We start from the raw sequence: 12,570 nt of genomic DNA, 5'->3' as shown, positions 1-12,570 counted from the left end.
TCTAAAGACAATAACTAAAGAATTTATATCTCCACTTCGTCAGCATATGCAGTACATTAAGGGCAATGAAGAGAGAGATACATTTTTATATATTTAAATATAAAATATGTATGTGAAAAATGCTTTTATATACCTACGTATGTATAAAATCTATTTATGTATATAGAGGTGAGAAACGTCTCCAAAATATATTATTATGTGGTTATCCATGGTTATCCAAGGACAAGTTACTTTACCATTGTATGCTGGCCTAAAGAAGACTCTCAAATGATATTTTGCAGAAGCAAACACTGAAAATTAATAAATAAAAGTAATTTAGAGTCTACCAGACAAGAACATGTTTCTGCTGGAGAGGGAAATCTCTAGAATATTTCATGTCCATTATGAGAATGCTTGAGATTTTCTGTAGTAAGACTGTAAGGAGATTTCTGAGAAGCAGCATAGAAGATCCATTCCCATTTGTTCTTGAGTTGATCTGATCCATTTCTCAAATTTTTTAATTTGGTCAGTTTTCAAATCTTTTTCTCCACATTTCTGGAAGAAGCCAGGTTCCCAGATAATAAAACTCAAATAGATGAATGAATTCTGTGAATACTATTATTTTCCTTCCACTTTCAGTGTCTTTGCCATTTTCTTCAAATAAATGGTATAAATGGACAAATAAATACAAATTTCTCTGAGGATTTCTTTTTGCATCAGATATTATAGTCAGATTTTGACATCAATACAGGATGCTAATCAGAGTAAAATCATCTGGGCTTGTAATGGCTGTTAAAATCCACGGAATATCATTAAAATGTTTTACTCTGTATGTAAACCAGCTTAATTAAGCTAATATATTCATAATTGGTGTGTCTTTGTAGACATTTATGTCACCAGCAAACAAGAAAACTTGAAAAACTTCACTTGCATGATGAGTTTGGTAATTTTAACATGTGTCTAATGTCAGCATGCACTCTACCTGTGTAGATCAGAAAGTGTGGGACTAGTAAGCTTCAGTTCACTCTATTTTCTATATCTATTTTATGTTTTGGGTTGATTTTGACATTTTTTTTCATGAGTCTAAGGATAATTGGCTAATACGGCCAAAACAAAACTCTAATCAATCAAGCTGGTTTTCTTAAATGTTTTCTATTGAAATTGCACATGATTAAAATTTATATTTTCATTAAAAGTAACTGTTTCATCTGTCGTGCCAGAGCTCTTTACTTATTTAAAAAAAAAAAAAGGGCAAAAAAATCTCTTGACTGAAGTGCACTTGAGATGCTCATGTTTAGGACTGTTCAGCTCATTGCTTTTGACTGAACCACAAAATTTCTGATTACTGGAATAAATATTAGAAGGCAGGTTAAAACACGCTCCTAACCAGGAGGGTTTGGGTTTATTTGGTATTGATGAGAGAGCTGACTTTTTTTAATGTCAGCGTTTTTATGTTCTTTTTGAGCATTGTCACTAAATGCTTCATTTAATTAAAAGCATCCAGTCAGGGGTACTTCTGTCCCTGCTGTAGTTGGCCAGGCGTGCTGTGCGCTGGGTATCCCAAGGGTGAAGGAGCCGGTCTCCTCTCGTGCTCGGTGGTGCTCCCCAGCCGCTGCTGGGTGAAGAAATCAGTCACCTTCCTTTGATGAGCTCTGGAGATAAATGTTAAGTAGGGCCCAGTGTTACTTTCTGTAGATGCATGCATACATCCCAGATCCAAAAAATACTGTAACAGCTAGGTGTGAGACTGGAGAGAGCGGATACAGGTACATGAACCAGATTGATTTAATACTGTATCATCTTTCTTGGCTAACCTATGAAAGAAGTTGTAATACTTAAAAAAAAAAAATAATAAATCCAGTTAATGTCTTTTAATAATAAAGACACTTAAGTGTATTTTTTACTTCGTGCATGATCTTCTGCTGTATAGCTTAATTCTGATGAATGTGTGGAGGAAGAGGAGAAAATAGAAACTGCTTTTGGACAAAACTACCATTTGAGAAACACAGACCATAGATCTAGCTTCCCTCTGAATTAAGAAATTAATTAAATAATTGGCAGTTACACTGCCAGTGACTTCAGCCTGTCTTTGTTCTTTATTTTTAACACAATGTAAGGAAGCTAAAATCACTTTGCTTTTCAAAACCTATGAAAGCCTTAGAGACCAGTGAATATTTCCCTATACTTTTTTTTTATCACGCTGTTCATTACTGTAGGAAACAAATACATAAGCAGAAATCAGCCAGCAAGTCTATACTTTCTGAGAACCCTGGGGGACTCCATGTGCTTTAAAAATGTATGAGACTTTGTCCACTGAGTCGTTATTAACTGCTAAAGGTCACATGTTTTGACATTGTTCCTGAAAATTTTGCCTCTAAACGCAGTGACCTCCTGATTTCATGTTGATGCTCACTTTCTACTCGAATATGGTGAAAAAAGGTAGAAAGCAATGACAATGATTAAGGTCTGTCTCGATTTCTATAGCAGATATTAAACTACCAACCTCACCAAATGTAAAGTGCAAAACTGGTGACAAGGTTTCGTGTGACACACCTGATAGATTTGCATTCTTACAAGTGATCCTGATCTATAAACTCTGTTTTCCCACATAAGTGTTTATTTTCTATGAAATAGGAAACCATATGAAAGTTAGAATTAAATATCCTGTCTGTATGGAAGACTGCTGTATGAGAAAATTTGCTTCATAAGAAAAACTTAATCTTTTTGAGTAGTCAAATGCTCAACAGAGCTCATGCTCTGATCCTAGAAAACAGTAACCTAAAATTTAGAGGCCTTTCCTACCTTTGTTTTGTGTATTTCATCCGTGTTAACTATATTCAGTATGTTTTAGTTTAGTCTTACTGGAGCTGTGCACCAGAGATCTCTGTATGTAATTCATTACGAAGGCTCGGCATACAGCGTAATTAAGACAAATTAGAAAGGTCTGTTATTTTCAAACTTAAAATAAATCCCCCAGCTTTTAAATTATAATTTATTTTTTTTTAATTGCCCTCTAGGAACAAACTTCACCCTTGCAGAACTAGGAATCTGTGAGCCCTCTCCCCATCGAAGCGGCTACTGCTCAGACATAGGAATACTCCATCAAGGCTATTCCTTGAGCACGGGCTCCGACGCTGACTCGGACACGGAGGGCGGGATGTCCCCGGAGCACGCCATCCGGCTGTGGGGAAGAGGGATCAAGTCCAGGAGAAGTTCCGGGCTGTCAAGTCGTGAAAACTCAGCGCTCACGCTGACCGACTCCGACAACGAGAACAAGTCAGATGAGGAAAACGGTAGGCCTTTTTCTTCAATATATTCTTCATGCACATGTATGAGAATGTGATCCTACTTAAAAATACATGAGTATTCTTTTAAAGGTGAATTTTTCACTTTTCTTTCTCAGTTTGACTAAAGCTGCTTTTTAGTGTTGGTTGTTGTTTTTTTTTTAGCATTAGTATCAGGAAACTCTATTACTTGCGCATCATATAATATATATTGTGTTTTGTTTTACAGTTTACTTTCCACACAATAGTGTTTCACAGAAGTTTGTGCTTAGAGTACATTAAATAAAATTTAATGATGAGAAGCAGAAAGAAATTTCTTGAGAAACAGTTTTTCATGTATGGTTTTTATACACAGCTTGAAGTAATATTAATAATCTACAGTATGCTAGTAGCTGTAACAGTGGTGCTAATTCGTGACAATCAGATTTAATTTTGTGTGGTTTTTCATGTTTTTGAGGTTGTAAAAAAACAAAATTAATTTTCCGCTTGGTTATTGGTAAGTATTGGGGGGGCTTTTCAAAAGCAAACCTATGCATCTGACTTTGGCAAAGCATTTCTGTTTAGTACACTTTATTAAGTTCACAGAAATGAGACTTTAGACAGTGCAACTGTAATTAGTGACAAAACACCTAGACGTTGGTTGATTCTCAGAGTAAACTGCATTAAGCCAACTCTCCTTTCAAATGCGTACAACCCACATTCATGTTCTTCATACCTATCAGCTAAAAATTTTTACCTGGGGAATTTTCTGTGCTCACATATTTTTAAATGAAACTGAAGAGGAAAAACAGTAAAAATGGATTTGCAGGAATTTGTGCTCCGTCCTGTAGGGTGATGAAGGTGCAAACTCGACTTAGTTAAATACAAACTGAAGGGTTTGATGCTTCTGTTGTGAGAAGGTGAAGAGGAACGTCCCTAACATGCTGCCCTCAGAGCTGCTGTTCAGGTGGCTGATACCAGCTAAGGAAACAGCTCTCTGCTATGCATATTAGTTGTGATAAAATTAAATTTGTTATGTTTTTATTTGGTTTAGTTGTTTACTTTAGACCCCTCCATATGCCTACTGATAGTTGTCTTGGTTTCAGCAAAACCAGTGTGCCAGGCAATAGAAACACAAGCGACTGCTTGTCAAAGCAAACAAGGCAAAAAAAAAAAAAAAAAAAAATTGAATTTTTTTTTTTTTAAAAAAAAAATTGAGCCGGGATGCGCGCTGGAAACGCCGACGTCTTATCGACAAGGGGGGGGACCTGCAGCCCTTTCTTAAACCCCAATGATACAGGCTAATTTATATGCAGTTATTCACGTGTGCAGTAAATTCCAATTATGTTTACAGATGTCTGCTTAACATTTATGGAAAAGGAACCTCAGCATGTCTGAAATATCCTTATAAGGGTTTGGACTGGGCTATCTTTTTTTTCTTTTTTTCTTTTTTTTTCCCAGCTTGTCAAAGCAAACAAAAAAAAAAAAAAAAAAAAAATTGCAGTTTTTATATTGATAGAAAAAATTCAGAAAAGTGCAATTGATTTTGTTTGTAACAGCAGTATCTTTTTGTTGATTTAAATTGAATCTTCAGGCGATTTCTCCTCTCCGTAGGCATAGCAGGATACATTTCTTCATCAAAACGAGAGAGGAAATGTATATTTACTTAAAATGCTACAACAAGGAAGCTGGTATTTTAGGAAGAATCAGTGAATGATTGACTTTTCCTTTCCTTTTTTATTTTTAATAATGCCATTCACAGAAATATGATAACTTCCATTGACTTTAGTATAGTTTTGATAAGGATACTGTGCATAATTTAAAATAAAAAACATTACTAATGAAATTATGGCATTATGGAATGTTTGGATTTGCTTCTGTAGCATGAATTCACTTCTCTGGAGGTGAGAGAGATCTCCATTTCAGAAGCAACTGTGCCACACATTTTGTCTAAGAAAATTTAGTCTTGGGGCCTACTTTCATACATCCTGTTGCAGGCACTGATGCAAGGATGGGGCGGTTCGCTTGCATTTTGTTTTCTTCCTTGTAATAAGTGAATTTTTAAGTAATTTTCAATACAGTGCAGTGAATCCATTGTGAAAAGGTATTTTTTCTAACAATAATGTTAACAAGAGAAAGAAGGACATGACCAAAGAGCACGTGAGAAAGAAAACAGTATGTGGAATTCATTTTTACCTGGAAAGGTATTTGTGAGAATGGTTTCTGTATGTTTGGTTGTTTAAAAACAACACACAAGAATGAAGCAACTATTATATACACAGAGGTGTTAACTTCAGTAAACTTTTTCACTTTACTCTCTTGCAAATTCTGGTTAGCTCAAAAATCAATGCTTCTTCACATCACTGATTTTATGAAGTTTTGGGATGCATTATCATATAGATTGACAGTTGCCCCACTGGTTCGGCACCACAGTGTGGACACTTACGAAACCATCATTAATTTCTCACGCTTGTGCCCAGCAGTGGTTTCCTACATAATAAACACTGTGTCCTTCAGCAGCAGATCGATAACCTGCTAGGTATGCGGCTTGAAGAGGAGGTAACAACAATCTATACTTCTAAGAGAAATTCGCTCTCTGATATATGGGTTTGGATTTACAGGATGCTGGCATAGAACAAGACATTTCTTGGTGTGAGATTTTATCCGTTTATCCCTAGCAATATTAGGCGGAACTCACGATGCATAGACTACTGAATTTATTTGAAATACTATTGCAGCTTTTTCCACCTGATACAGTTCACCCATTGTGTTCAGGTCCAAAAGGTGATTTATTTATTTTTTTAAATATTGAGATGCTATCACAATTTATATCATTGCACTTAAAAAAACCCCAACAACAACAAACTATACCTCTCACTTTTCTTGTAATATTAAATCTATTTTGTCAGTTTTACTACATCTCTAAGTAGCTCAGAGGAGGCTTAATTTCTAAAAATTGCTCTAACAATATGATTTTGTTCCCATTCAAATCCATTTACAAAGCTTATGACCATTTTCTGCACATCTAGATTTAGTATGATTTAATTTTATCATAAATTAGAATTCTGTGAGCCTTGAAATATGAGCAGGTTTGAAATGCTTGTAGATAAATTGAAGTAATGGAAACTTATTGAAATTCAATGTTTTACTTGGTACACTAAAATTCTTCCTAACAAAACAGCTTATTGACAATCCAGTTTGAAAAGCAACACTTTTGTTTTCACAAGTCTGATTAGGCTCTAAATTCTTACCACTTCTTGCAGCTTTTAGTAGTGTCTCGATCTGGTCATCTCTTCTCTAGAAGCAGCAATGTGAATGTATAACAACAAATTTGTCACAAAATTCAACATGATATATTGAGTTGTGAGATTTAAGTAAATGAATCTTTTTGTGATACATAGAAATTCAAAAAGTCAATTGGAAACGTCGCTGATCTCTGATGTCGTGTGCCAGATTTGTAGAAAGAATTATTTGTGAGGATCCACAGGTACAGAGTGTAGGGGATAGACCAGAGAGTTCCTGCTAAATGCTTATTTTGTCTTTCCTTTTATTAAATCCTGTAACTGTTTATTCCAAAACATCACAAAAAAAACTTTTCAAAAGTAGCATTTGTCATCAGTTGTCATGTGTTCTTTCCTAAGCCTACAGTATTCCTGTTTCCAGAGTGAAGCTTTGGTGCTGATTATGTTTAGGTCATGACCTTGGAGCAATTACTCTTCTAGGGGTATTTTTTTTCCCCATTTTTTTGAAGTAGGAGAGTTTTTCTTTGTTTTTTTAAGTTGAGTTGAAAATTATGTTCTTCCCAAAAATATAAAACCCATTGTAAAGTAATTTTTAATTTAAGAATTCATGAAAACAGAATGGTCATAATTAAGGAGAATTGATGTACAGAATGCCTTTGCAACAGGTCTGCAATCTTCTCATTTCCTGGCTTCAGTCTTATTGAATGACCAGTTACAGGCTATTAGGGAGGCAATTAAACTCAACTGACTTTAGACAGATGAGAGTGAAAAGCTAAGAAAACTAGTAATGTACAAAAGAAAGCATAATCCTAGGTAGAGGAAAGGAGAACAGAAAAATAGCATGTAAACTCAGAGCAGATCCCAGCAATATTTCAGCACTCTGAAAAGAACTAATAGACCCAAAGAGAATCCACAAGGAGGGCTTTTTGTTGGTATTTAATTAAGATCATGTTAGTTCTCCTGTAGTAAAAGAGAAAACATCTGGAATGGTGTTGGTGATCTATTTTATTTGGGAGAAAGTTGTTACCTTGACTTTTTGTATTAGTACCATTATTATATATAGTGGATAATATCACTGGTAGAATGGGACATAACATAAAATGTTTATCGTGAGTTTTCTACTCTGATGTTGTAATATCAAATGAGATGTTTCTGTTTTGCATTTGTGTGTCAGAAAAAAAAAAGTATCTTGGGGGAGGAGGAGAACTTCCAGGACTGAAATCAGGTTATTAAAATAATGTCAGACCAAAAGAGATGATCAAGGAATGCTTCTACCTTACTAGTTGGAATTCTGAATGGAGCGGCAGGACAAGAATGAGTGGGAAGAGATAAAGCGATACCAAACTTCAGCAAAACAAGGGAAGTAGTTCAAGGTTGTGCTGTGGTAACCCCTGTGTGTGCTTTAAAGGAATCCACAGTAAACCACTGTGATTTTGGTAGCCCTTTGTAGATAATGCCTACGAAAACCAAATAATTTTGGATGTATGGAACCATTTTGGTGGTGATAGTTTAGCTGTACCTGGTAAGGTGTGGAATTGTGGTGTTTTACTGGAATGAACCCGGAGAGTCCTGACATTGAATCCAATAGTGCCATGCACTTTCCCTTTCCTCACTTCTTCTCACCTTCATCCTGGAGAAGATCTTCCCTATTCCACTGGAGCCAGCCTGTTTCCAGCATCAGGTGTGAGGATAGAAGTCACATGGAAAGGTGATGTAGGATGCTTCACGGATGTTTTCAGGTTCAATATCCATCAATATTTTGCTATGCAAGACATATTGGTGACAATTCTATTATATTTTTTTTTCTGCATTACTTTTGTGGTGGTTTTTATTGTAGTAATTAGAAGTTTGAATACCAGACAGTACCGAGTGTGTATACCACTTATTAAGAAAAAATAGAGTACCGTGAATAAAGTAAAATGAAGTCAAGAAAATTGTAAGATAAAATATGAGAAACTGCATTTATGTGTTGTAATTCTGATCAAATCTTATGAAAAATAGGGAAATTATATTTTCCATTTTTGCTGCTGCTATAAAGTTTCCAGTGGTGATTTCATATAGGAGTTTCTCAAATGCATATGTAAAGTAAATCTTAAAAAAAAAACAAAAAACAAAAAAAAAAAAAAAAACAAAAAAAAAAAAAAAAACAAAAAAAAAAAAAAAAACAAAAAAAAAAAAAAAAACAAAAAAAAAAAAAAAAACAAAAAAAAAAAAAAAAACAAAAAAAAAAAAAAAAACAAAAAAAAAAAAAAAAACAAAAAAAAAAAAAAACACCGAACAAAACCCACCCCATAATTCAAACTGACCTCATATTGTACTGTTGCTTCAATTTTTATGAGCAGTATAATCTTGGCTTTTCCTGGGATGATGTTGAAAATCAGATTTATGCTTACAATGGAAAATATATTTTCCATTGTTATGGAGGGGTTTACAAAGAGGCACCAGACAGATGACAGCTGAGGAATTTATTTTCGTATTTTTACTGTTTTAATTTTACGTGTTCTTCTCAATATTTTATTACTTGAATTTTTATTCAGCTTTCTATTTCACACTTCATAATTTGCAGAAAAGGTTATGGTGAAACTGTGATTCTACTCTTGAGAAGATTTTGGTTTTGTTGTGTGCGTGCTAATGTTTCCGAGTGGTAAGATCTGTTTGAAAGTAGAAGGTTTTGACCTTCCTGGCGACAGAATTCTGTTTGGGTTAAAGAAGTGGGAGCTTAAGCTTGCATCCTAAGTATTCCCACAAAAAAACATTCACTTTCTCCTATGGGAAATACTTTCTTTGTTAAAATGGGGTGTTTAAACAGTGGCAATATGGTGGAGCAGATCTGTGTAGTCTTTGAGGGGAAAAAAATAAGCACTTATTATTTTGAGAGAGTCTATCTATGCTTTGTGTACAAGAAGAAGCAGGGAAGCTGTAGATTGGCTGTATATTGCATAGTAGAGTGCTAATTCCAGCTCTTAGTGCTGTCTGGGAACATTGTGCCCATTTCCCTCCCAGATCAACCCAGGTAGCTTGGAAACAGCAGCAGGGACAGATATGAAAGAGAAGAGGGGAAGAGCTGCCACAGTTGTACGATCTGTTCATAGCTGAGAAAGTGTCCAGATGGTCCTAAGGATGATGAGATTTAAATGAAATGTCATAGATGCAGAAAATGGAATTGCATACGTCATACATCAACTAGACTTCTTAAGAAGGAGTGCTCAGGAGGTTAGCTCGTGCATGGGCATACTTCATCTCTTCTTTAGGAAGGCTTGTAAAGTACTTTTTAAATGACAAATTTAGAAAGTCATTAAGCACAGTATCAAAGCTCGGTTGCTTAAGTGGATCCAATTTTGATGTGCTCTCAAAACCTGAGGGCACTTCTGATAGGAAGTGGTTTCCTAATGAGGGAATTGACTAGCAGGAACGACTTTTAAAGACTTAACTACACATCAACTATAATCTTGTCCAGGTAAATGGCTTATGCGTTCAGTGCAGGGGGAGGCTAGATGGTGAGGTTAAGGACAAAAAATTGATATGTAGTACTGGTAAACTCTGTAGCCTTGTGGGAGACAAGAATATGAAATGACAGTACATAAAATCTTAAACATATGTTGTAGTTTTAAGGTAACCCAGTAAAACTGCAGTGTAGGTCAGCGGGGTGATGTGACAGAAGTCGTGCTAAATATACCAGGTATATTGAAAGAGCTAAATAGATACTACCTGGAACACAGTGTTTGGTGATATTCTAGAGAGTAAGGATGTGGATGCAGCAATAGTGACAGCTCTGCTTAGGAAGCCTAAAAGGGTAAAAAAATGCCCTTTTGCCATTCAGTTGCCTGTAGCCAGCATTCAGCAATTTGGCAGCCATTGGACTTTCTATTCAGTTCAGTGTCGACCAGCGAGAGGTAAACCAGGATCTTGGGTTTTATTCTCCTACAGATACATGTATTTCTAGCCCTCCTGATTATAGAATAAATGGTTGAAATGTAAATAAATAAATAAATAAATAAAGAGGAAAGTCTCTGGCACATGGTGCAGTGACATGGGTGTCCGTAATCTTCTTGCCCATTCATTTGAGTCGGGGCTTCAGTGTCTGTAACGTTTGTAAATTGTTATTTCTGTGAGGTGTGAGTGATTTCAGTGCCTCTGGCACAGGCTGTGCCGCGCTCTGGCTGCTGGGCCTTGACCGTTGTGCTTTTTATCCATGTACCATCCGAGGACCTGGCTGAAGCTGTGTGCTGTTTTGGGGTCTCTCTTCAGAGTGACTTTTATAGATTATATGAATGCCCTCTATATAGTTCTGTGAACCAAGGCAACCAGGAATTGAGACCTGGGAAATAAAATCCAATATTTAGCCAGGAATCTGAGGAAAATAAAAATACAGGCTGGTGATTTAAGGCTACCTGGAAAATAGTGCAGCAGCTGGGTTCGTAAACTGCTGAGGCTTGCTGTCATCTTCCTTTCTCCTGCATTCATAAGGAAAGAGCTTTTGCATGCAGCTGTGTCTACATTGGGTGTGTGAAGGTCACAACACAGCTTTTAAAAAAATTCTCTCAATATAACCATGAGATTTTTCAATTAATATTTTAATTATGAGCCTTTCCTTCTACTAGACAGAAAGATAAAACCATGTTCAACAGGAACTGCATTACATCACATCATTGAGTTTGTCAATTATTAGTTTTAATAAAGCAAACTTAGATTATATAGGTCACCCAGGTAAACAAGCGGCAGCGCCTTTGTTCAAAGTATAACTGAGTTAGAATAATGCATTTTTATATTTTTCTGTAACAGAGATGTGGATCTGATAAAGTTAATCTAGCTTGGTAATAAACACATTGTGAGCGGCTGATGAGTGATAAAACCTTTGCAGGAAGGTTTGCCTGTACGAGGTGTTTAACTAAATTTATCATGATGAAACAAAAAAATACACGTATTTCACATTTCCCTGGTAAACTGAAGCACACATCACAAGAAACCATATACTGAATTTATTTTCAGTCTTCCCTTTCAAAGGACTGTGAAATTTTACCTAAAGCCTCCTCTACATTTGTCAAGCCAGATACTGGCACATCTGCTCATGTACCATATCCCACTATTAATAAACTTTCTTGGTACAAAGACTTGCATATTTCACTGATTAGTGCATAATTGGGTCAAGGTACATACTGTTTTTTCTAGTCAACCCTTCATTTATGAAGCTTAGCCTGTGTCTGACCAACAAACTCTGATGGTACAATGAAAGCCTGTTTCCCATGTGTGTATAACTACTCACGTATGTGGCTGTTTCAGTATTACTGTTTCTAAATATTTCATTTCATATACTTTGTGTTTACACTCTACACACTGTTCTTTTCAGGTAATCTGGCAAATTGCTGAAGATAATGTATTTCAATTGGTTGTTAACGTGATGTCAAAATGCAACAGTCTATTCAGGTAGAATAGAATTCATCTTCTGATAGAAGATGGATAGGAAACTATACCTTAGCTCTTGTAGTGCCAATTTTTTAATATGTATATATTAGAATAAACAGAACTTGTTGAAAATGAAATAATCCCATAATTACTGAGTTTCAAGAGATACTATTATTACTTTACTCTCTTTTATTAAAAAACATTTTTTTACTGAGTTCTTGAGTAGTAAATTATAAAGATGTGCTATAAGTTCCGTTCCTTAGCTCAGAGGAGAGCAAATCTAATTCATGAGCCTGAGTTTTATGTTTTTACCCATAAAGTTGGTTTTTTTTTGACTCAGCTTTTTGCAGAAGCTTCAGGCAAAATTGGACTACTTCTGTTAGATACTGTAGGAGCAATCTGGAATTCAACTATTTTCTTTACTTTTAATTTCACTTTATTTCACATAGATTAAAGACAACTTGCTGCCTAATTTAAGCTTTTACACATTCTATGACAGTCTCCTTCCTTGACATTGATAAGGAAAATACTTTTATATATTCATTCAGTCTTTGTGTAGCATTTGAAATTGGTGACTCTCTGACGCTCTTGCTTTAAGAAGCGATAGGAGTGATTGGCAGTGCTTCAGGAAGGCTGAAGTTCTGCCTCTCGAATCAAGTGGGAGATTTCTTACCAGCAGCTGT

At 35.5% G+C, this 12,570-nt stretch overlaps 1 protein-coding gene across 6 annotated transcripts in view; it reads left to right on the top strand.

Moving 5' to 3' along the window:
• The first annotated feature begins 3,014 nt into the window (after positions 1–3,014).
• The window catches only part of TENM2 (teneurin transmembrane protein 2), a 479,584-nt gene continuing 470,028 nt past the window's right edge, over positions 3,015–12,570 (top strand). For all 6 annotated transcript variants that reach the window (XM_014948063.1, XM_014948062.1, XM_014948061.1 and 3 more), the window contains exon 1: positions 3,015–3,272. In XM_014948063.1, coding sequence (XP_014803549.1) covers positions 3,137–3,272 — 136 coding nt within the window. In that variant the 5' untranslated portion in view covers positions 3,015–3,136. The remainder of the gene's footprint in view (positions 3,273–12,570) is intronic.

This window comes from Calidris pugnax, unplaced genomic scaffold (assembly GCF_001431845.1).
Source record: "Calidris pugnax isolate Ruff unplaced genomic scaffold, ASM143184v1 scaffold27, whole genome shotgun sequence".
Taxonomy (NCBI): domain Eukaryota; kingdom Metazoa; phylum Chordata; class Aves; order Charadriiformes; family Scolopacidae; genus Calidris; species Calidris pugnax.
Note: the sequence above shows the minus strand (reverse complement) of the source record. Positions and strands in the feature narration are given on the sequence as shown.